At 35.2% G+C, this 25,081-nt stretch overlaps 1 protein-coding gene across 1 annotated transcript; it reads right to left on the bottom strand.

Annotated features, from left to right (window-relative positions):
- Positions 1-643: 643 nt before the first annotated feature.
- LOC145623788 (IQ domain-containing protein IQM3-like) lies at positions 644-6,446 on the bottom strand. Its single transcript, XM_081676657.1, has 9 exons — positions 6,135-6,446; positions 5,891-5,999; positions 5,622-5,687; positions 5,437-5,525; positions 4,705-4,792; positions 4,456-4,605; positions 4,248-4,340; positions 1,748-1,849; positions 644-1,531 (listed from the first exon to the last, which is right to left on the bottom strand). The coding sequence occupies exons 1-9, from the start codon at positions 6,365-6,367 to the stop codon at positions 1,076-1,078; spliced, it is 1,386 nt and encodes a 461-aa protein (XP_081532783.1). The 5' UTR covers positions 6,368-6,446; the 3' UTR covers positions 644-1,075.
- Positions 6,447-25,081: the final 18,635 nt, after the last annotated feature.

Raw genomic sequence — 25,081 nt, forward strand, 5'->3', positions numbered from 1 at the left:
AAAGAAATAAAGGCCGGAAATAACTCCATATTGAGACTCAAACTTCTACACTAAGAAACTCCACAAAGCACTGTAACAACAAACATGAGAAAACTTCCCCCCAAGCACAGCCGCTCAACAACTACTACAAATCAAAAGCTCACAGAACTACTAAAACATGAAACTCGGACAACACTCTAAAACAATCCCCAAAACCAAATACCCAAGATAAGATATGAAGCAAGGGATACAACCTAGAAAGGAATTAGAAGAACAAAGAGGAAAAAAAAAAACAAGGACAGAGAAGGAAAAACAAGAACATACACAACCTAAACCAAAGGACTATAAACAATTGCAGTGAATCCTACTCCGTATATGAGTTTTTTTATGCGGGGTGAAGCTGCTTTTTTTTGTTGTTGATTGGCAAGTTACAGATATCAAATATAGATCCCTCAAAAAAAAAGTTCAAAGATTGTGTGATTGTACTGCAACTAAGAAAAATCAGCCATTGATCAACATCCAACAACCCTCATTTAAGTCATTGGTGATCAAGAATACCACAGTGTACGCTTGATCGCCAAGACACCAAAGACAAGAAACCAAAGCAGCAACACAGTTTACATGCTCATATCTCGCGGTACAAAATAGATCACAGAGTACTACAGAAATCAGTAACAAAATCCAACTATATGATAGATGAATTACATAACACTAAAACACATATACACCAGAAAGCACAATAAGGCTTAAGGGGAAATGATATTAGTGTTCCAAAATTTAACAATCCCATACAAACTCTAATTTCATGAGAGCAAGCGGAAGTACAACTTAAAGGGATTAACAAGATCATTTATCTTGCCGAAAACATGTAAAGCAATTGTTAGATAAAATAAATCCACAACATGAACATGATGTTCAGAACCCCCTGGACTGCTAAGCAGGACGAAATTTCCAAGCTTTTATCTTTCTCAGTGAAAATAAGTTTTCCTTCAGGAAGACTTTTTTCTTGTTCCTGTTGTTTTGGGTGGTTGTGCATGGATTAAGTACAAAACTTCTCACGATTCCAACGATCAGAGAAGTATTTCTAGAATGATGATCACGGCATAGAAGGAGCAAAGCCAGCTCCACGCCTGTGTGGTGAAGAAGGAGGCAGCCCTCTGGGAGAAAGTTCAGTAAATTCCAGTGCTTGGAATCTGAGTTCTAAGGGATAATCAGCAATACATCCAATTCTAGGGCCAGCCCCAGTTGACCAGGTCCTCGATAGTTGATGTCCCAGTTCATATGTATTCATCTTTTTGGAATTGATCCTTTCGAGTATTGCTTCTTTGGGAACCTCTGTTCTTGGACTTTGAAGACCGCCAGACAAAGTTCTCCTGTATTCATTTCGGGATTCAGCCTGCTCCGGCATAGAAGGTTCTTGTTTCACACTTTCTTCATTGATTATAGAAGAAATATCACTGTCAGGTACTTCAAAAGCTGAAGTTTCAATTTTGGTCACACTACTGGATTGATTGTTACCATAACTAGAGTAGTCCTCATCTGGTCGCTCAATCTGAAAGTAGAATATGCAAAATTTAGGAATTGCTAATGTCAACATTTCAAAGAGTAACCTTTCCATTCCATCCATTTTTTCATCAGAGCCAGAGGTTATTTCCAAGTTTGGCCAATATCATTAATCACACATCGCTTTGTTTAAGCCAGGATGTAAGATGTTAACTAGTTCTCTACACATCCAAGAAAAGTGGGAGGAAAAGAACCACCAACTTACCTCAACTTCACTGAGGTCTACACCATTATCCTTTAAAACTGAAAGAAAGGCGTCAAGGCGGTCATCAGATGGACGGTAATGTCCACTGTATGCTGAGATGGACTGCAAAATAAGGTTGAATAAAAATTAGATTTCAGAAAAGGATTAGAACAAACTATTACAAAGTGAATGTAGTGTTAAAGAATGACTTGAATGAATTTTGATCCTCAATAACAAACATATTTTAACTAAGGAAGTCAAATCATCAACGGTAATATGCTTCTCTGCTTCGCTAAGGCAGGAACCATACTAAATGTTTGCTTCAAGCCTGATGATAGCACAGGAAATTTCCTGGGCACAAACACAGAAATGAGCACACCTTGAATCCTAGGGAGGTCATTGGTCAGTAGTCATTCATTCAAATCCAACAGGAACACATGGTTTATAGGTTTCAAAGATATACAAGTAATTCTCATTTACTTCAGCAGCAAATAAATAGAGTTCAAAAATTACAAACATGGAAAATATGCCTACAATCTTTGAACTATACGTTCATTAATTTTTAACAATATGTGCATTCAGGATCAGGATGTGCACGACAGTCCCATATCCATGATATAAAAATTGCATTGCAACACTTATCGAGAGTCACATAAGACTTTGAAACCAGCAAAGAAGCAAACAAAGACCATACCAGTAACAGTAATTGGAGGGGAGCAAAGACCTATAATCAATAATACAAAGAATAGGGTGCAGGGCAGGGGAAGTGTTCTAGTGCTTTATCTTCAATATTCAGATAATAACACTGTATGTCTGTACTGGACTAATTATGTCTTTTGTCAGGTGTTAGATTCAGAGTAAGCAAGTATATAAGTATAAGGGGTAGAGTGGCTTTGGTAAAACATGAAGTCCACTAATATCATAATGAGGTAATGATGGTAGTGCTTTCCCTTTAGAAACCGATATCCGGCAGTATAAGGCCCCGAAACATTGAATAAACTTCTGCAAAACCATCAAAATTCCTATGTTGGCTCCATTACTATACTCGTGATTTCACTTGTAGCTAATTCAACTTGTGTGATGTGTCTCTCTTTTCCTACAGATAGATAGGTTCTTCAATGAGGATGATACATGGAAAAGAGGGGGCCATTTTCCTACAAGATTTTCCCATTTGTTCCATGTTCTCCTTGATGATGCTTCTTGTGTGACTGAGGGTGTACCCTTCCCAAAATCTTCAATCCCACAAGATAAACAATTGCAGAATTTAAGGTGTTCTGCTATGCCAGGTGTTTTAAACTTTGTAAAATACCTTTTGATGTGAAAACAAAAATTTGGATCTTTATTCTTATAGAGAATTCATTCACATAATTATTCATGAGCATGTAATCTATCTCATTAAATTCCCGTTTGTGCTTATTTGGCCTTCGCATGGAGGTCCAAAGTGCCTACTGACATAAAGTGTGGATTAGCTTTAAAAAGTAAATAATATTATACACAAAACATCCGACAAGGACACAAGGTTCCCTCTCAAAACATATCTACTTTGACAGAGGTGAAACAGCACATGCTTTGATTTGTTTTTTCATTGTGAGGAAGCTCAAAGAGTGAGAAGATGTTTGGGTATGAGTGGAGAATTTCAGCTATGTCTTTATTTTTATATGCAAACCTTTGTTCAGTGTAGCTTGTGCTTTAAACTTAATAAGATACAAACCACAAAAAAAAATTATGACGTTTGGCTTTATAAAAATTGTGAGAACCCCCCCTCCCTCCCTCTCTTTTTCACCTGCCAGAACCAAGTTACAAAGCAGATCCAACAGGATAAGCATCAGGGTTACCTCAATAGTTTTGCAAAAATTGTGCCCAAGTTGCACAAATGTTCTCTATATTACTCAAACACTTATGTAATGATTCAGATTACATTGGATAAATGATTGTCTTTCTTCTATTCTAATTCACATTCTAAAGTTTGGTGGAGAATGTAGCGTATAGTTTGGGCATACATAACAAATAAATTGATAACTCAGCAAGCTATCTAAATAGTGTTTTTGGAAGATCAAACAAAGCTTGAAAGACAAAAGTAATTAATCTGAAAATCTCCCTCAAGAAGAGGAGTTAAAAACCCAAAAGCCAAGAGAAGAACAAACATGCCACAGGGTTGGACACTCATGCAGCTTTGCTTCTGGCACCCAACACATATTTGCGTTGCAGTGGCAGTCACATGTGCCTCACATTGCAGAGAACCAAGCTTCAAACTATCCTACACACCCATGCAAAGTTGCAAACAAACTACAAGCCTATAATTCTACCCATGATGGAAATAAAGTGAGTCAACATTAACACACAATTTATTATTTGAAGATTAACAATATCTAAAAAAAACAGGACAAAAGACTGGATTACCTCAGAAAACTGTTCTAACATGAACTACAGACTGGAATAATTACCTCAGAAAACTGTTCTAACATGAACTACAGACTGGAATAATAAAGTGATGGAAATCCATCACGAAAGTAAACTGTACCTTGAGAGTACCATGTTCCACAACAAATCGTCCAGCAGCTACAGTAGCACCTCCAGCTAAGAAGCTAGAATGATGAAATTTTCCTTTCTTTTTCTGCAATAAGCTTGGAAGGTGTCAGTGGTCGTCACTACCCAAAACAAAAACAAGAATAAAATCAATTAAAGACAATCCTTTGCTATTGAGTTCTCTAGCCTCTAGGAGATCTTACCTCACCAGCATACAATTTCTTGCAGGTGCTCATAACAAATATCCATTTAGTAATCTCTGATGTTTTCTTCCTTGTTTCGAGCAACTCCCTAGTAACTTTGTGGATGATCTTCCCCTCAGAAAAAATGTACTCGTAATGTTCTCTCTCTTGCTGAAAATACCAAATAAATCAATAACAGACGTAAAAGGATTAACACTATAAAAGATAAAAGTGCTTCCACTAGTCAACTTTATTAACAGAAGTGCATACAGGTCCAAGATACTGGATGCATTGCTCACGTAAATCTGATCTGGGACATGCCTTGAGATCTAAATCCTTTCCATCTCCGACATCCAGCCTACAAAAACACAATAACAAACATGATTCCTAAATCCTAACCCATTCTATCATGTATAAAAGGCATAAAACTTAACAATACTGTTTGAGCAATCCTAGCCTCCTGTAAGAGCACATGATACTCATGATCAACTAATTTTGAAATCATACGAAATCTATGATTAAGCTATGTCATATTCATGGGATGTTTCCTCATTGCCAAACAGAATAACCAACATAAGATCACACTAAAAGCAAGACAAGCAAAAGACAGTTCATGGGATGTCAACAACATCAAATGTAGTTCCTAAGGGATCAATAGTTTTCCCCTTATTCAGCAGAAAAAAGTGTTCCAACTCAACCAATTTCTAAGCATGCACAAATAGATGGTTTCCCGATTCCGATAATTGAGTAAGCCATTCAGAGCACAGTGAACCTAACCCTTACACTCGCGTATCAGCCCCTCACCAGACCATATAAGATGCAATGTCCATAAACACCATATTCCAATTGTATCACAAAATGGCATAGAAAAACAATGTACATCCAATAATCATTATTAATATACATTTTCATCTACAAAGATATCCCAAAAGAACACAATCCCAAATCTAATTCCCGGAAAAGGCGCTATATAACAGAATAATTCCAGACTCAGATGCTTACCAATAGAAAAATGGTTGACCAGAATTTGCTTTACACCATTCATTATAATAAAGATGCAAATTATGTCCATAACGATGCCTTGGATCAATCTATAATACAGTACAAAATCAATAATTTGGTCAAAAAAATTCCAAAAAAAATAAATAAATAAAAAACAAGAGCAAAAAAAAAGTGTTGAAAATTACAGCTTCAATCCAATGCTGAAAAGCCAACTTCTGCGCTTTAGAGTCCTGAGACAAACCTTTACCCACCTGTTTACATAAACACCCAAATTCAAACACCACTCCAAAATTTCATCTCAATTACAGTCGTCTTTCTTCGACTGAAAAAAGGAAAATGATATACACAGCCCTTGACAACCGCGAAAAAGTAATTTACTCACTGACCGACACTTGTCGTAAATTAAACAAAATTACGAATGCGAGAGAAACAACAAAAAAGAGTGGATGAAAACCTTGGAAGCAATCAAACTAACTCTATTCCAACGAGACGCCGCCGATTCAGGAAAGTTAAAGAAGGAGATTGTACTATGGTTTAACCTAGCGTAGTCAATCGCTTGCCACCTACCAAAAAAAAAACCGCCATTAATATCACACTCGCAACAAAAATAACTAACAATAACAAAATGCAATATTGTCTAGAAAAATAAATGTCTAATCGTTGCAAATAATATGTAACGGAGGTAGTAATAATTATACCAGAGTTCTTCGGCGACAACGGCGGTATCAGCTAATCTACGACGAGTACGATAACTCCGGTAAACCTTCTGAACCTTCAACGCAGCACCAACGCTAGAACTCACCGGAGATGGTTCATCCAACGAGTCAACCCAGCTTTGACTCGGTGGTAACTCGGTCTCTAGGTTGCATTTACGACGGTTTGTGAAGGTAAATTGCGTCGCATTTCTTGTACTCAGAGTGTCAACCTCCATTTTCGCCCTTTTTTTTATCTAATTTTTATTTTTTTTGTGAGTGGAAGAGAGAGAAAGGAGATGATCGGAATATATGGAGGAAGAAGGAGGAGAGAGAATATAAAAATATTAAATAAGGGTGGGTTGGTTTGCCGGAAATTGTGACGTGGAAATTTCGTAATTTTATAAAAATTAAAATTGAATTAATAGCAGTTATTATAAACAGGTTGGCATTTTCGTAGTGGTTAGTTGTAGACTTGTTAGTCGCGCGTGTTTATTTTATGAATAGAAATAATAATTAAATAATTAATATTATGAATAGAATATCTAGTTTAATAAATTAAATTAAATTAAATTAAATTTGGATTGGTTGACTCGTCTGTGATATGGTCCAGCAAAGATTTTTAGATTTGACTTGGCTTCTTCTTGTTTTTTTTTTTCTTTTGGATTATGTTATAAAAAAGTATGAATATAATTTGTTAAATTTTTTGTAATTTTGTCTTAATTTATTGACTTGGATGACTTGGAATGGATGGGTGGGTGAGATTTGCGTGACTTGGAAAAGTTGGAAGGAAAAGAGTAGGAATTAGGGAATATTATGAATTTAATTGTAAGTTAAAAGATGTCATCAACCTAATACCATTGTAAAGTAATGGAATTATACCTTTGGATAACATTTTGAATTGGTTTCTGTATTTTAACCATATGCTATAATTAATTAAATTATTGGAGTTTATTATTAAAATTTGAGATTAGAGGATTTAAGATGATAAGTACGAATATTAGTGTCATTGGATTTATAAGAAGAAAAAAAAAAATCAAACTTCATTCGTTCCTATTTGTTGGTTGAGTTTGGAATTTTTTCGTGAGAGAAAAATGGGTAAAGCATAACTAAGAATGTAGGGAGTAGTATTAGATGAGTAAATGGTGGAACTTTGACCTCTCAAGCAAGACATAAGGATTTTAAGTTCACCTTTTCTTACATACGTCGTGGTTGGTTGTTAACCATTGGTTACTATACAACTTACAAGTATTTAACACACTCGTAATTTTCAATATGCCTACTTTTTCTTCATGTTTCACTTTGTATAAGTGTTGCGAGTTATTTGCGTTAAAGTTTAGAACAAGTTTAGCCCCAAGTCTTAAGACTTGGGGTGACATCATCATTTTGAGTCTTAAGATTTGTACTTAAGACTTTTCCCATTTTTCTTCAAAAATCTCAAGCAAGTATCAAGTTGAGTCTTGAAATTTCAAGACTCAACTTAAGACTTGAGATTGGGACCCACTTCATTTTTATTTTATTATTCCTTTTTTTTTTACACTTTTCTACATATAATATGTCAAATATTTAAGTCTTAGGGCTAAAGTGATAAATTTGTGTAAATCTTAGTGAGTCTTAACAAGAATTTGATGACATCATTTTCAATGGGGACCACCAAAAATGATGTCACATCCAAGTCTTAAGACTTGGGGCTAAACTTGCTCTTATAAAGGCTAGAGCAAGAACAACATTAAGTAAGAAAGTGGTGTTATTCTCTTCAATAATACTTTTTTAAGGCAAAGACAATGCGTCATATCGAACGTGAATCCCTCACAAATCTATACATTTTGAGTTAGCTTAATAATGTCTTTTAAGAGTGGGGGTGGGGGTGGGGGTGAGGGCGGGGGGGGGGGGGGGGGAATCTCCCCTGAAGTGAATCGAAAATTGATTGGTGAGAATGTGAGATATCATCTGTACCTACTTCCAAAAATATAAACGGTCCGTTTGATAATTGGTTATAAATAGTGGTAATGAAAATTAATTTTAAGTGTAAATTGGAAAAGATATTAACATTGTAATCCTGATGATAATGCAATTTCAATATTTCATCCTCATTTTTTCAAGCACGTGTTTTGTATATATTTTTCATTACCATCCATTACCACTTGGCAGGTGAGAATGAAAATTTATAAGGAAAAATGGACACTTAAAGAGTTAAAGGTGAGCTAGTATTATCATGATAATAAAACCTTGATTATTTTCTTTATATATATACCGATACAAACTCATTCTCATTATCAATCATCAATTCATCATTATTTATAGCCACTTATCAAACGAGCCGTAAGTATAAGTGCATGCTCCATGCATGCCCACAGCTTAAATAATGCAATTAAATAATTCGATTGAAGTAAAAAGAAACTGAACACGGGAACACTGCACAAGTATTGAACCCAAATTCAAAGACACTACTAGTTGTTCTTGAAAAATCAGTTGTTAAACATGTATAATGTGTTGTACGAGTACTCGTTTTCTGTGGCATGTTTATCGTCCAAAAACGTAGCTGAAGCACTGTTTAGTCTTTAACTCAATTGGGGTCACTTCCTTGTAATTTCATTTTATGGCCACTCATCATTTTCCACTCTTTTTTCATTTCACTTCATTCACTCTCTTTAGACTACTTTTTGCTTTCTCTTTTTAAATATCTCATTTTCATACACAAAGAGTATACAACTACAACAAATCTAACATTTCCACTTTTGGAATCTAGATAGATCCATATATAATATGATTTGGCTGGTCAACTCAAATGCACAACCACAATTTAAATGCATGATTTCTTCATCATGATAACTTAATAAGTATTTCCTTTACTTTTAAATAATTGCTATAGTACATTTCTCTACGCGAGAAGTTTTAAAAGAAATTGAAAAAAGTAATAAAATATGATTTATCTTGAGTCTACAAGGTAAGAGAAATAAATTAAATACTGTAAAAGGTATTCAAACAAGAAAATAGAGCAAGTATTTAAGAACGGTCGAAAAAAAAAAAGTGGAACAAGTATTACGTAGGAGTATTACATTGCCCATACCATAAACTTATCACTCTTATTTTTAATTTTATTTTTTGCTGGGGATAATGATTTTCATTTTTGGTTTTACGTGGATTTTTTTTTTCTTTTTTTTTTTTTTTTTGCTTGTTTATCTTGTTGGTTCACCCATGAACACTCATTCTTTTCGTTAAGGCACTTATCTTCTTTATTATTATTATTATTATTATTATTATTATTATTATTATTATTATTAAATCGTTAAGGCACTTATCTAATTTTATATAAACTAGGGCAGCCAACGCGCGCGTTGCGCGTGAAATGGCTAGCCTTTGCAACTTAATTTTACTTGTCTTGTGTTTGCACTTCACATGGAGGAATAAAAGATCCACAAAGGAATATACGTAGTATTTTTATTGCTTAGGCATTGTTTGTTTGTAGTCGTGCTAAGTTGAATGTTACGTGTGAAATATCTCGTATATTGAAAAAAAATCTTTTTTTTTATTATTTGTATATGGTGATTCTTTTAATTGGAATACTATGTAGAGTCACAGTAGAATATAATTCTTAGGTTTTTCAATGATAATGTAGAAAAGGAACAAATGTTAGAATTGTTGTTTGTTTATTTTCGTTGTGTTGATGTTAGCATTACTTAATTGTGGTGGTACAATACGAAATAGAGAAAGAATCATCAATGATGAAACCGAAACGACCAATTCCTAATCCACCACAGAGGCTAACAATATTAAACAGCCGCTATATATTGGTATTGTCAACTTTTCTTTGGCCACAATTTGATTTGGAAATTTTGGGAAGGTGGTGAACAAAGATGTGGAATTTAGTACTTGGATTGACAATGATAGTGTGGAGAGAGAAAGTTAAAAACTTTCAAGAGATGGAGTCACGGAGAGGAGGAGAGAAAGTTCAAATGTGTAAGGAAATGTAGACGAGTAAGAACAATTTGAAGTTGGACTGTTGGAGTACAAAATTACAAATAGGGATACAAAGGTAAAACACATTTTAAAGAGTAAATAGGGGTACAAAGGTAAAGTAACATTTTGAAGGGTATAAAAGTCCGTGCACTATTCATAAGAACAACTTTCTACTTTTTATAAGGTAGGGATATATTTTCTAAATTGTATTGGACAAATGTTTATAAAAAAAAAAAGGGTGTACACTAATTTACAGTATGGCGGAAAGGAAAAGGAAAAAAATAATGAGTAACTTTTGATAGTTTAAAAGTAAATGGGCAATATAGGTAACTTTTAATAGTTTAAGGGTGATTTTGTGAAGATAAAATTAACATGGTAATAAGGGTAACTTTTGTAATAATATGGGTAACTTTTGATATACAATAACCTAATAATCAATAATCAATCATCAACATAAGATTTTTAAAATTTCTTTGATAATAATTTCTTTGGATCTTCTTTTAAATAAAGTTTAAATAAGGTTAAAAAAAAGTTATCTAAAATGTAAGTAACTTTAATTGTAAAAAAATTAATTATAATCTAGATTTTTAATTATAGAAAGAATAAATAAACAATAATTTCTTTAGGAAAAAAAAATATCATATAGATTATCAACATAAGATTTGTATTACTTATTTTTGTCAAGCAACTTATCTTGATAATCAATATCTATGTAAAAATATCAATCAATAATTGTATAATTTATTGATTGAAAACTATTAATTATTATATAATGTATAAAGTACCAAAATATAATTTAAAATACATTCATATTTGAACTAGAGTTGATAGTAGGAGAAAGTTGAATAAGAAATAAGATGTTATTGGAATAATGATTAGAATAATGTTATAAGGTTAGATGGTTTTGAACTAAATAATAGGGTGATCTTACTCGTGTGCAAAAAGAAAAATTTATTCATAGGCACTACAAGAAAAAGCCAATTTAGCGACGGCAAAAGTAGTTGCTAATTAGTTGCTAAAATGGATCTGCGACGGATTTGCGACTACTTTGGTCAGTCGTTAAACACCTCGTCGCAAATCCATTTTTGCAACTAATTTTGAGTAAGTCGCAATTTTAGCGACGCCTTTGCGACTTCTATTTAGTAACTAACTTGATGATATTTGCAACAAAATTTTGTCTGTCGCAAAATATTAGCAACGGATTAGCTACTACTTTGACTAAATATTTAAGTTTATAGAGACCAATATTTTACGACTGATTAGCAACTACAAAGACCAAATTTTTGCGACTATGAAGACCAATTTTTTCACGATAGATTAGCGACTACTAAGTCCAATTTATTACATCTAACCAATCAGTCGCTAAAACATACTTTCAGTTGCTAGATTTTGCAACTAACTATTAATATTTTGTGACTAATTTAGGGATGAACAATAGCAGGGTAAAAAACATTAGGTACCCACACATATCATTGATATCAATATAACATCACTAAAAGTTAATGATAGATATTCTATATATACATAAATGTTACAATATTGGAAAGTATATATGTTGTTTATAATACAATATACTCTATATTATAATTTACAAGTATAAAAATTACAATTTTTTTTTTTTTTTTTTTGGAAGGTAAGAAAAAAAAGGAAAGAATTAGGACCCCCTCCTCACGAGGGGTGATCCTAAAGCATCTGAGGTGAGAATGGGGTACAAAGCTGAAGAGGTACAAAAAGAAATATCTAATTTGTCAGTGACAAGATGGCCAACATTTGCAATCCAATCTGCTGCTCTGTTTGCTTCTCTGTAGACATGTCGAATTTTCCAATGGGGGACTCTACGAAGTAGGATCTTGATATCTGCTATAATGTGATCAATCTGCCACGGGGTTGACCAAATTTCATTCACTGCGTTGACAACGAGGAGATTGTCCCCTTCAATTTGAAGATCTTGTATTCCTTGTTGGAGGGCGAGGATAATACCCTTGTGAAGACCAAAAGCTTCAGCTACAAAGACGTTGGTGGTTCCAAGGTTGAAAGCTTGTGCTGCAATGGGTTTACCGTCACCGTCTCTGATGGTAACTCCTGCTGCTGCTGAATTGTTTTTCACCGAACCGTCGAAGTTGAGTTTGAAGGAGTTGAAAGGAGGAGCTTCCCATGCAACTAATTGTGGGTTAGGGTGGTTTGGGTGAGGAAGATGATGGGTTAGGGATCTCTGCATAAGAGACCCCGAACTTAAAGAGGTATCTATGAGCATGCGATAATTCCACTCTTTGAACGCAAATTGCGCTCGGTGGAAGGTTCTAGGGATGTCAAGAGTCTCATTCTTAAAAATAATAGAGTTCCGTTCTTTCCAAATACTCCATAAAAGGAAGATAACCTTTCGGAGGGAGGAGTTGTTTTTTCGAAGCGTAGATAGTGTCGTTATTAAGTCGGTAGGTGGAAGTTCACCAGGCAACCAACTTTGGGTTAAAGTGTGGTTCCAAATTTCTTTGGCCCTATCACAAGTAAGAAATAAGTGATTGTGAGATTCCGGATAAGCAGAACAAAAGGTGCAAAGATTAAAGGGAATAATCTTTCTTTTATAAAGGGTGTCTCTAACTCCAAGACTATTATGCATTATTTGCCATAAGAAGATTTGGAGTTTAGGCGGGATATCTAGTTTCCAAATCCAACGATGTGGCCATTTTACAGCATTTGGCTCTAAATCATGTGCTATCCATGTAGCTGACTTTACCGAAAAATTCCCCGAAGGTGTAGGGCCCCATACTAGTGTGTCAGTCATTTGAGTGCTAGGTAAAGGTATGCCTAAGATTAGTTGTACAATATAGTGTGGTAATAAAGAACAAAGCTTATGTTTATTCCAATGTCGATCTGGGAGAATAAAGTCTGCAACCCTTAAGTTAATGTTGACTTGGTGGCCTTGTAATCCCAAGGTTTCTAGGAGACTTTTATTTGTGACCCAGTTGTCTAGCCAAAAGTAAATGTCATTGCCATTACCGATTTTCCAGCGAATGCCTTTGCGCAGAATCTCCCTTTGCGCAAGAATGTGTTTCCATATATGTGAGTCTTTAGGTTGAAGTTGATATTCAAAAAAAGAGGAGTTATGGAGATATTTCTCTTTTATGAGTTTAACCCAAAGATTAGTAGGGTCTGATAGGATCTTCCATCCTAGCTTGGCTAGGAATGCTTTATTTAAGGGAAGGGTTTGCCTTAAACCTAGGCCGCCGTAGTTCTTAGGTCTACAGACTTTATTCCATGCTATTAGAGGGGTACCGTTTTTATCTTTTTGTTGCCTCCAAAAGAAGCTCCTATGGAGGGAGTCTAGATTTTTCGCAATATCATTGGGAAGGAGAGACGAAGAACAAATGTAGGACGGAAGAGCTTCTAAATTAATTTGGATTAACGTATGACGACCCGCTTTAGAGAGGTAATTTGCTTCCCAAAAGCTTATTCGTTGTTGGGTGCTATCAAGTACTCTTTTAAATTTTTTTTCATAGGGTAATAGGAGCTAAAAAAGACCCCTAAATATCTTCCAAGAGATGACTTGGGAGTCATGTTAAAATGTGTTGCAAGGGCAGTGCGACGACTATTTGTAATTTGGCGTGAAAAAATGATTGATGACTTGTAGAAATTAATTAGTTGACCAGAGGAGGAGCAGAACTCGTCTAGTATTCTCTTTAATTTATTACAAGCCGACGTTGTAGATTTACATAAAACTAAGCTGTCATCTGCAAAAAGGAGACACGGAATATTAAATGAGCGAGGGGCAATTTTGAACCCGATCCCTGATTTATGTTTTTGGCTTTCTAGGGACAATTTCCTAATTAGAACTTCCATGCATAAGATGAAAAGATACGGAGAGAGGGGATCCCCTTGTCTTAACCCCCTTGAAGGCTTGAACCATTCTGTAGTCTCTCCGTTGATTTTGAGAGAATATGACACTTTTGTGACACATTCCTGAATCCAGTGAATCCATCGTGAGGGGAATCCAAAACCTTTTAAGGTTACCCACAAGAAATCCCATTCAATTATGTCATAGGCTTTTTCCATATCCAACTTTAGTGCACACCAACCCGTTTTATTTTTTGATTTATGGAAGGTGTTAAGTATTTCTTGTACTACAAGAATGTTATCATGTATTGAGCGATCAGGGGTAAAAGCATTTTGTAAGGGGCTAACCGATTTCTTTAGAATTGGACATAGACGATTAACTAGGATTTTTGATATGGCTTTGTAGATTGTGTTTACCAGGCTAATTGGTCGAAAATGATTTGGGGTTTCTGGAATATCTGTCTTCGGTATTAAGGTAATAATAGTATGGTTCACAAAGGGGGGGAGATGCCCATGCGAAAAAAAACTCTGAATTGCTATGTTGATGTCGTTCTCAACTATTGGCCAGTAGGCTTGAAAAAATTTAGCCCCAAAGCCATCGGAGCCGGGGGATTTATTTGGATTCATATAAAAAAAGGCCCTTTTTATTTCTTCTTTAGAGATTGGACTGAGGAGGGTGTTACAATCATCTGGTGACACAATCGGTTTGATAAACGAGAGGTCAATTTGTCGACTAGTAGGCGAATTAGAACCGAATCTATATTTGAAGGAGTCAAGGAGAAGTTTGTGAATTTCCTCTTTAGATTCTACCCAAATATCATCAGTATCTTTTAATCTGTAAATTGTGTTAAGAGCTATCCTTTTACGCATTTTATTGTGAAAAAATCTTGTATTTCTATTACCTTGGGTGAGCCAATTTTTCCTAGAAAGGGCACCCCAATGTCGTTGGCCAAAGAGTAGAAGTTTTTCTCGTTGGCGTAGCATTCTATTCATATGACTTACCAAAATCGGGTTAAAGGGTTGTATTCGTAATGCTTCCTCGAGATCCTTTATTTTTTCAGCATTAAGTATGAGCTTATTATTATTATTCCCATATCTTTTTTGTGCCCAATGTTTTAATTCGATTTTTGTACGTGACAATTTTTGCTGAATTCTGTAAAATCTTGAACCTCGAATTGGTGATGGCCACATTTTTTTCACGATTGCAAGAGCATCGGCCTCGAGTGTCCAATGGTTTTGGAATCGAAAAGGTCGATGAGGCATAATTTGATCATTGTAATGAGAATCGTAAATTAGAGGAGCGTGGTCTGATATTGTAAAGACGTCATATTTTATTTGACTTTTCGGGAAAATTTGAAGGAAGTCATTACTACATATCGCTCTATCTAATTTTTCATAAATAACCTTGTTATTGACACATTGCAAATTTATACTGTACTGCAAAACGAGGCAGTAGATAATCTTCATCAATATGCTTCAATGGCTAGTGCATTAGCAGCAGCAGTGTAGCGACAGTAGGACAACAACAATTTGGCAGCAGCAGCAGCAATAACAGAGCAGCAACAACAGCAAGTAGCAGCAAGTAGCAACAACAATAGCAATGATTATGGGAGCAGCAAGCCAGCAACAGAACCTCAAATAGTGAGAACAGAACTTAGTTCATCACCACCAACATGTACATTGGGGGAGGAGGTTGCAAAACTATGCAATGCCCGGATTAGGGAATGGTCCGCTGTCAATTAGTTTCTCACAATATCGAGGTTTATTAGTTACTTTGCTAGAAATGTTATCTCAAAGGATAATTTACCTCAAGTAGTTGGCTCCATTGCTTAGTAGCTGTAAGAAACACAAGATTAATTACAGCGAGTGATATGATAAAACAAAGTGATAAGTGGACTTCATAGAGTTTAATATTGTTGTTTTAGTTAGATTTAGTTGTTTTAGTTCTACAAATTTAAATAGCAAAATCAGACTATCAGAGAGTTTAATCTCATTTAGCTTATAGTATTCTAATAACCCGATAAAGAAGAAGTTTTCCCAATCAATCATAACCAAGAAACCAAAGTGAAAATGACAAAAATTACGAATTACCTAAAACAAGCACGAAAATTATAAGATTTCAAAGAGAGGGACAGAGGTACAGACTCCGGCGATATTTCTCTAACTCTAGCACCCTCGCCTCCTCTCCTAGCGGAGTTGACAACGGCCGAGCTTTCTTTGGCGAAGGAAATGCAATAGGACAAGATTTCCATCAGAACAAAGCTCCTCAATGAAAATCATAGTCAGGTTTTCGCAAGACGAAACACAAAACCCATGCTTAATAACAACTAATACATGTCTTTTGATCACAATAATCAATATTTAATCATCAAATCATTTCAATCACAAGATCTCATGTGAACCCTTTAATTAAAGAAAAGCAAAACAAAACAATATTTCTAAAATATTTTGCAAAGTATTTCTCGTTCTTCATCTGATTAGGGTTCTAAATTGAACTTAGGTAAGATTAATTTGACTAAAATCATTTTTATTAATACTAAAATAAATGTAAAGTTGACAAAATTAAGTTTAATTTGATTGAACTTCCTGCATTTCGACTGAATTATTTGCGTTTAAACGAATCGATCGAATTATATCCCTAAAACTAGAACTTTGAAAAAAAAAATTCAATCACCTAAAATTGGAATCTTAATTTTCTTTAATTGATGAAAACTACAAATTTACTTTATCATTCAAAAGATCCATGCTCTTATATTTACAAATTATCGGAATCCAATTACTCCATGACAAGAAAAATTCGAACCTACCAATGGTGGCACAGCAGAGTGGTGCGGTGCTGTAGACGTTCATCATTGTGGGCAGCAGTGGAGCGATGGTCGGTGGAGCGGTGGTCGTTGGTGCGGTGGCTCGGCGAAGCAATAAGCGGTAAATTGATTAAGCCTGTAAACGGAGGTTTTACTTCTTGAAGCAGTAAACAATACTCTGTATATTTTTCCTTTATTTAAGAATAATAAACAAAGGTACTCCCGTGAAAGTGAAGTGAAGATGAGCGCGCATTTCAATGCCTTTGATTAATTTGAGTAAACCTAAATATCCCTCCTAAATTAAAAAAAAAAAAACAATTAATTCTTTGAAAAGTATGAACATCAAACTGATACGGAGTAGGAGTACTAAAGATTTGCAACTAAATATTCCAATCTCTTTCGATCGCAAAAGGTATTTTTTGCGACTGAATATAGGGTAGTAGCAAATCTCAGTCGCAAATTACCAACAGAATAGCTACTATTAAATAATTCGTCGCAAAATTTGCAACTACCTGTATTTTCAGTCACAAAATTATTTTTTGCAACTGAATATTAGATTAGTTACAATTATCAGTCACAAATTAGAGACGACATAGCAACTGTTGAAAAATTAGTTGCAAAATTTGCGACTACCTGTTTTTTTTAGTCGCAAAATAATTTTTTGCGACTAAATATTATGGTAGTTGTAAATTTCAGTTGCTAAATTGGCTTTTTCTTGTAGTGAGGGTTAGTACATAGCTTTAAAAATTTTCATGTAGTTAATAAGAAAAATAACACTATTATAGTACCACATATATAGAAATACAAAAAATAATCATATCCTCAATTGTTTAACTTTAAAGTACATATTTAGCTATGTTTCATTTTAATAAATATTTTGATAATTTAGGGCTTGTTTGGCATCATTTTTGGTTTTCAGTTTCCTTTTTTTAAAAAAAACTAAAAACCAAAAACAGGAAACAAGAAAAAGGTGTTTCCACTTTTCTATTGTCAGTTTTCAAAATTATCATGATTTTACTAAGTTTTAATAATTTTTTATTCATTATATGACACATATCATATACTTGTAAAAAATAAAAAACTAAAAAAAGAAAACCACAGCGATGCCAAACGAACCCTTAGTTCATACTTTTTTTTTTTTTTACAATAATACTGAAATTAACCGTGCATGGCACGAGACCTAACCTAGTGTACATTAAATTTATTGTACACTTGATGCATGCAAAAACTTTTACATATCTTTATTAAATGGTCATATATACTGACTCCTTTTATATACACATAGGATAAAGGTAGGTGCATTTAAAAGTAGTTTTTTTACTCATTTGATACCCTTTTTTTTGTTTACATTAAGGGCCGGTTCACATTTACTGAACTGAACTGAACTGATTGGAGCTGAACTGAACTGAACTGAGCTGAGCTGAAATGAATATTTTATAAGAAAAGAAAATTAGGAGCTGAACTGAACTGAACTGAGCTGAACTGATTGGAGCTGAACTGAACTGATTGGAGCTGAACTGAACTGAACTCAACTGAACTGAAATTAAGTAAATGTGAACAGGCCCTAAGTTTTAAAACGAGCAAAACAATATTAAATACCAAAAACTACCATTAGAGGCACCTTGCACCCAAACATATATAGAATCTATGTCCCCGTGTTCCTATATATTCGCCCACTTTAAGTGCCCCATGTGTCAACACACAAGTTTGACCTTAAATACATGCAATTATTTAGCGAGAAAAATAATATACAAAATATGATAATATACATCAAGTGCAATAATTCAAGAAACAACTTATGCACAATAATGTATGATTTTTATAAAATAGTAAAAAAAAAAAACAAAAAACAAAAAACAAAAAATAATAAACCATAAACAATAACAAAATATGTAATCGGAGCAAACTTAGACCCTGTTCACTTCACTTTATTTTAACTAATGAATTATTTAATTCACTTCACCCTAATTTAACTAAAGTGAAATTATTTTTACTAAACTGAAATTATTTTTGTTGAACTTAAATTATTTTTACTGAACCAAAATTAATTTAACTGAACTAAAATTATTTTTACTGAACTAAAGTTACTGATTTTTACATAACTAAAATTATTCTAGAAAAGGGAGAGGATAGTTTTTATTTTTTTTAATTTTTTTTTTTCCTACATAATTAATATGCTTATTTGTAAAGATGGTATTGGGATGAGATGTCACGGTTAAGACTATAGCACGAAAACGCATGACACGTCACAAGCATTGTGTAGGCATGGCATGACACATTACTGCGCATGTCAAGTCATTTGGTTAGATCTTGATCACCTTTTTTTTATGAGAAATACATCAAGTTAAGGCTCGACATATATGGTTTGGCCCAATACGACAAAACACACAAAAATTACTAAAATTTGACTTAGGCGCGCAAACACGACACAGTGACACATGATCTCGGGTCGTACATAGGCCAGCCTTTTGAAAATTTTGGCATGACACATAGATCATAGTCTAAAACTACTTACCTCAAAGCATGTGGGCTTGACACTGCCCACACCTATCTTTACTTATCGATCTTCATGGGGACAAGATAGACATAAAAGATTTATAATTATTCTATCAACTATCAAGTATGATGAGAATCTTTTCTAAATTGATGAATTTTAAGATTTTCTTTAGGTTTACCACTCCGGTTATATTTATATTTGTAACTTTATATATGCCTTGAGGACACATTAGACAAATTAGAAATATGAGCAACAACTAAAAATAATAATTGTATAAACTGTTTTCACTTTTGTCTTCTAACAAGGAATAAAATGAAAAGATGAGGTGAAAACAAATAATTGTATAAACTGTTTTCACTTTTGTCTTCTGATTAGTAATGTTGTGCTTAATATGCCGGCAATGGAGCTTTAGTGCTGCATTATTTCACAAGTCACCTCTACAAGTCTTCTATATTATTTATCGACAAGATTCCACTTATATGTAGGTGATATGATATGCACTAGTTGCTAGTAAAAATTTAGAGATAGAAAACAAAATGGATAAAACAAAAAATATAATAGGTTTTTTGTCTCCTCATCTAAACAAAACTCATCCCTCGAGATACCTAAAAATGTCTCCCTGAAACCAAACCCGATGATAAACAACCTTTTACCGTCATTATTGGTCGGGTTGAGTATTTAATCCCGGGAGTGCTTAAAGTCCATGTTCAATCAAACTCAGCTCACAAAATTATCAACAAGTCAGTCCTGATGTTTTGTCAAAGTATAGTCCAATTTGTATTTTGGCCCGAACGCTTTTAATTCATTTCGTATTATTTATTAATTAAGCCCGATTAATGAATAATAAATCTAAATTGCCTAAAATTATGAAACGACACTTAAAAATACCGAGCGTGATTAGGTTAAAAGTGAATCTGGACGCAAATATGGAAAAAAAATGTACACCGTGTCACGGCGCCACGTACCGCGCCATGGTGGAAATTGCCGTGTCTCTGCATCCTTTGACGTGACATGGGATTTTTTCGTGTTTTCTCCACGTACACAACTGACACGCTTTATCATTTTAGGGCAAAATAGCATTGCGACACGGTAATCTGTACCGTGTCATGGCACTTATTGCCGTGTCACGGTTCCCCAAATTAGGGTTTTTATCTTTTTAGGGTTCCGTATGTTCCCTCTACTCATTTTCTCTATAAATACGAGCCTCATTTATGTAGTTCGGGGCATAAAATAATTCTCTATTCTCTCTTCTATGCTCTAGCCTACCTTATTCTCTCACAATACTTCCCCAAGTACTCCAAGGAGTCCGTATTTTACCCAAGGTTCCATCCTTAAATCAAGACGTGAAAGGTGTTTGAGGGTTTGACCCCAAATCAACTTTATTTAATATAATTTTAATTATTGTTTTATTGGTTTCCTTGAAGTTACGTACTAATGCGTTTATTATTTTATACTTGCAAGCAAACAAAATCAAAGTAAGGAATCATGTTCCTTTTATTTCTATTATTTTTCTAACAATTGTTATTATGTTTGTCATATATTAATTGTTGGATTATTGTTTATTGCTTCCATTATTAATGTTAATTTTTTTTTAATATTTTTTATGATCACTATATTGCATGTTTAAAGGGAATATGTAATTGAAAATCACGACTAATAAGATAATTTGGACAATCGGTTTAGGCTCCTTTTTAATCTTGCTATTTAATAAAGTGATCACAAATATTTTAGAATTATGTGTGTGCATTAATATTCAACCAATTTAGCATAATTATAGTTTGGAGCAAATTGAATCTTTGTTTGCATGCCTTTGATATCGCAGGAATTACTTTTCACAATAAGAATCGAGTAGAGGTCAATATGGGCGAATGTGACTCCATGACTCACTTCGTACCATCATCCCCGTTCCTCCTTTCGTGATTCCAAACCATATGGAGTTTGTAATCTCATGAATTATGAATGAGGTGTAACCTTCACGGGTCAATCGTTGTTGCCTTTCGTTGTCCCTTTATCGTGGTTGCCTTTTATGATCTGTGAACGGTATACAAGTTCCTAAAAAATGTGTTGGCGAATCCCTACTATATATATTTGTCCCTAATCGTATACGTCAATTCTCACTTCCTATGAATGCCAAGCATATTCACATATGCTTAACGTAGGCGCACTTCAAACGACGCCTACAATCCCAAACCTAACATTCATAGTGTAGTGATTCATACCCACAAAGGGCTCACAAATTAAGTCATACATGTTTAGTAGGATATGTAGGCCCTGTTCTTTAGAGCTGCTCTGCTCTGCTAAGTCTTGCTCCACTCTGCTTTAATCTGGTTTGTTCTGCTATGCTTTGTTCTGCTTAAAATTAATAATTAATAGTGAATTATTATAATAATAATAAAAAATAATTAATATTTAATAATTTTAATTAATATTTAATAATAATTGTAGGTGTCGCTCGAAGTGCGCCAACGTTAAAGCATGTGTGAATATGCTTGACACTTATAGGAAGTGGGAATTGACATAATACGATTAGGGACAAGGAAAATAGGGAGCCGCCAACAAGTTTTTAAGGAACTTGTAAACCGTTCACGGATCATAAAAGACAACCATGATAAAGGGACAACGAAAGGCAACAACAATTGACTCGTGAAGGTTACACCATATTCATAATCCATGAGATTACTAACTCCATATGGTTCGGAACCACGAAAGGAGGATCGGGGATGATGGTACGAAGTGTTGGGATAATATGATAATATTCACTCACAAAATATGATAATATGAAATAGAGTGAATTAAAACAAACTTTGAACTACTTATTCTTTTTTTTTTTTCAAAACTTGAACTTTTTTTTTTTTCTTTTTTTTTTCTTGAGCAACCTTCAAATAGAACATTTGAACATATGAGACAACTTTTTATTCTTTGCTCTTTTTTTTTTCTTTTTTACCTCATATTGGAAATTTTCAACTTTGTAGCACAAAACATCAATATTTTCCAATCATAATATCAAAGAACAATCACTCTTTTTTTATTCCCACATTGTGCAAATGATATGCACACCACAACTCCCTCACCTCACCAACTAATAGCTCCCCCAATCCAAGCTTGGGACTAGTAACCAATGGGGCTCATATATATAGGCTTGTAGTGTGGCTAAATAAACAATAAAAGGGCACAAGCAACAACATGGGTAACAAGAAGGGAATAAATGTATCTAATATCGTCTAAAGGCTTCCTAAGAGAACAAATGCCTTCGTCCTCCTCAATGTGCATAATATTGAGCTATATAAACATTACTAATAGTTGCAAACCAATACTCAAATTCATTGACATACCAGGAACTATCACACATTCCTAACCAAATCAACTAGTCAAGCACTATATTCACAAATAGTTGGCAAAATTGACGCATGTTTAGGAATCCAAACCATTAAACTTCAAATCATGATCAACAAATTCACAAAGCTCATTATCATATACCAAGAATCAAAACAATATTTTCTAAGTATGGGACACAGGGAAGCATGATTTACAATTCATTGAAACGTATTTTTGAATTTTTTTTTTTTTTTTGTTTTTTTCAAATTTTTTTGTATTTTTTTTCATAAAGGAAAGCAATAAAAACTACACTAGGAAAGCAATAAATAGAGAAAAGAAAAAGAGAGTTACCATATATACAAGAAATCTTCCCCCAAGACAAATCAAGCAATGCCCTCATTGACTTGGGAAGGTAGTTAGGAGAAGCTACTCCTCATCATCATCCATCCTCTCGTACCCTCCTCCATAGCTCGAGCCGGCACCACCATAACCCGAACCACCTGCAAAGTAGTTAGGGTTCACATTTCCCCCCATACCCCCAAAAGGAGCATCACCCCCATATCCATGGACTGAAGAGTAGTCCACATAAGTACCAAAAGCTCCGGGGGTGGAATACCCACCTTGGGGGTATTGGAACCAATCGAGAACTAAGGCCTCGGGGGGAATAGCCCCTCAAGCGTGCATAGTCATCGTACATCGGGTATAAACCCCTCCCGAGGTTCCTCTCTATATGACCCACCCGACTATCCAAAGTGCCTAACCTAGAATCTAGGTTTTTCACCATGCCCTCTATTCTCCCTTGCCCCATCTCTATACGGTCTAGTTGGCTCCAAAAATCCGAAAAGTCATAAGGGGCATTAGGGTCGATGTTATAATCGACGGAGGAGGTGGGCATGCTATAGGTAAAGGGTTGGGGTGGGGGTTGGGGGTAGTGTGGTGAATGGTGTTGGGGAGAATGGTCTTGGGGTGATTGGTGGGGTTGTGGTGAAAGGTGAGGTTCTTGAGCCCACTACTTTCCTATGCCCATTTGGGTTCCATCCTAGGTGTTTAATAGCAATATGGGTCACCAACCCCCCAAAATAGATAGGCGCCCTATACCTACCCGTTTCGGCCGCATTGGCCGCCCTTTGAAAGTGGTTGGCAATCCTATGAGGTATGTTTAATTTCTCAGCATTAGGGATAAAATAAGATGCCAACAATTCTAGTTCATCCCTCCTCACGTTTGCCGGTTCATGCCTCCCAAAAATTGTGAGGCCGACAAACCTTTGCCAAAACTTTGGGACGGGATGTTGAATCCACGTCCTTTTGGCGTGTTATAGGTTAGCCAAACCCTCCCCAGTGAGTTTCTTATAGACCACGACAATGTGGTCTTGGGAGGGTTCGATAGGTTTGTCCGATTTTAGTTCAAACAACTTCCCAAATTCTTTTAGAGTTAATCGCACATCGTTGTTTAGTAATCAGAACTGCACATGAGTGATCAAAGCATTCATTTTAATAACATTAAAACTAGAAATAAATTCTAATGTCAAGTAATCATAAGTATCATGATGCATTTGGAAGAAACCACTCATGCCTATACCCTTAAATAATTTCTCTACATATTTATCAAGACCTAATATGGATAATGTAGGATGATGAGCAAAACAGGTTGAGATTACCTGCCTCTCGATAAGATTGAGCATCCTTGCCCGTTGTTCCGTCGAGGTGATAACAACCTCCTCCCATCCCGGTATTTGAAGCTCCGGGTCGACCATTGGTTGTTGTTGCCTCGAACTTTCGCCCCTTTGTTGTCTAGAACGTTTGGAAGCCATTTGTAGATAGAAATTTGGGTATTGAAGCTTTCTCTCTCTAAGGGTTTTAAGAAATTATGAGAGAAAGTGGGAGAAAGTGGGTGGAAAATGTAGAGGAAGGTGTGAGGATTAAGAATATGTAAAAATTTTGAGGTTTGGATGGATGAATTTGAGGAGATCTTGGAAAAAAGGTGAGGATGAAGGTTTGAAAATGGAGGTTTTAGAGAGAGAAAGTGTGAATAAAGAAGAAAAAGTATGAAAGAAAAATAAAAGAAAAGGGGAGAAGGAGGATTTAATCCTCCGAAAAATAGGCGCGCCCGATCGGGCAAGCCTCGCCCGACCGGGCGAAATTACTTTCTGCTGGAACGTGAAGGGCGTGCCCGATCGGGCGACCACCGCCCGATCAGGTGCGAACTCGAACCTCAAATCGCCAGATTGCTCCCCGATTGGGCGAGCTTCGCCCGATATTTCTTTTCGTGGCACTCGATTTCTCCAAATTTCCGCCCGATTGGGCGAAGATTCCCTTGATTTTCTTCCTCACACTTGCGCGCCCGATCGGGCGATTATATGCTCCGATAAAATCCATATTTCGCGCTCGATCGGGCGAAATAATGCTCAATTCTGACCCTTAGGTGCGTGCCCGATCGGGCGAGAGGCTCGCCCGATCGGGCCCGTACCCAATCCTGGAGCTTCTCTTTTCTTCGCCTTTTTCTCTTGAAATCTTCGTACTTTGTGATCTAAAACCTGTACAAAACA

This window comes from Chenopodium album, chromosome 3, assembly GCF_948465745.1.
Source record: "Chenopodium album chromosome 3, dcCheAlbu1.1, whole genome shotgun sequence".
Taxonomy (NCBI): Eukaryota; Viridiplantae; Streptophyta; class Magnoliopsida; order Caryophyllales; family Amaranthaceae; genus Chenopodium; species Chenopodium album.

What these genes read in the sequence shown, in the direction of transcription:
- LOC145623788 (XM_081676657.1), bottom strand. Translation starts at nt 6,367, where the DNA reads ATGGAGGTTGACACTCTGAGTACAAGAAATGCGACGCAATTTACCTTC. An exon ending in GGTCAACCATTTTTCTATTG is followed by an intron (nt 4,793 to 5,436) that starts GTAAGCATCTGA and finishes GTGTTTTTGTAG; the next exon opens with GCTGGATGTCGGAGATGGAA. An exon ending in AGAAATTGTATGCTGGTGAG is followed by an intron (nt 4,341 to 4,455) that starts GTAAGATCTCCT and finishes AGCTTATTGCAG; the next exon opens with AAAAAGAAAGGAAAATTTCA.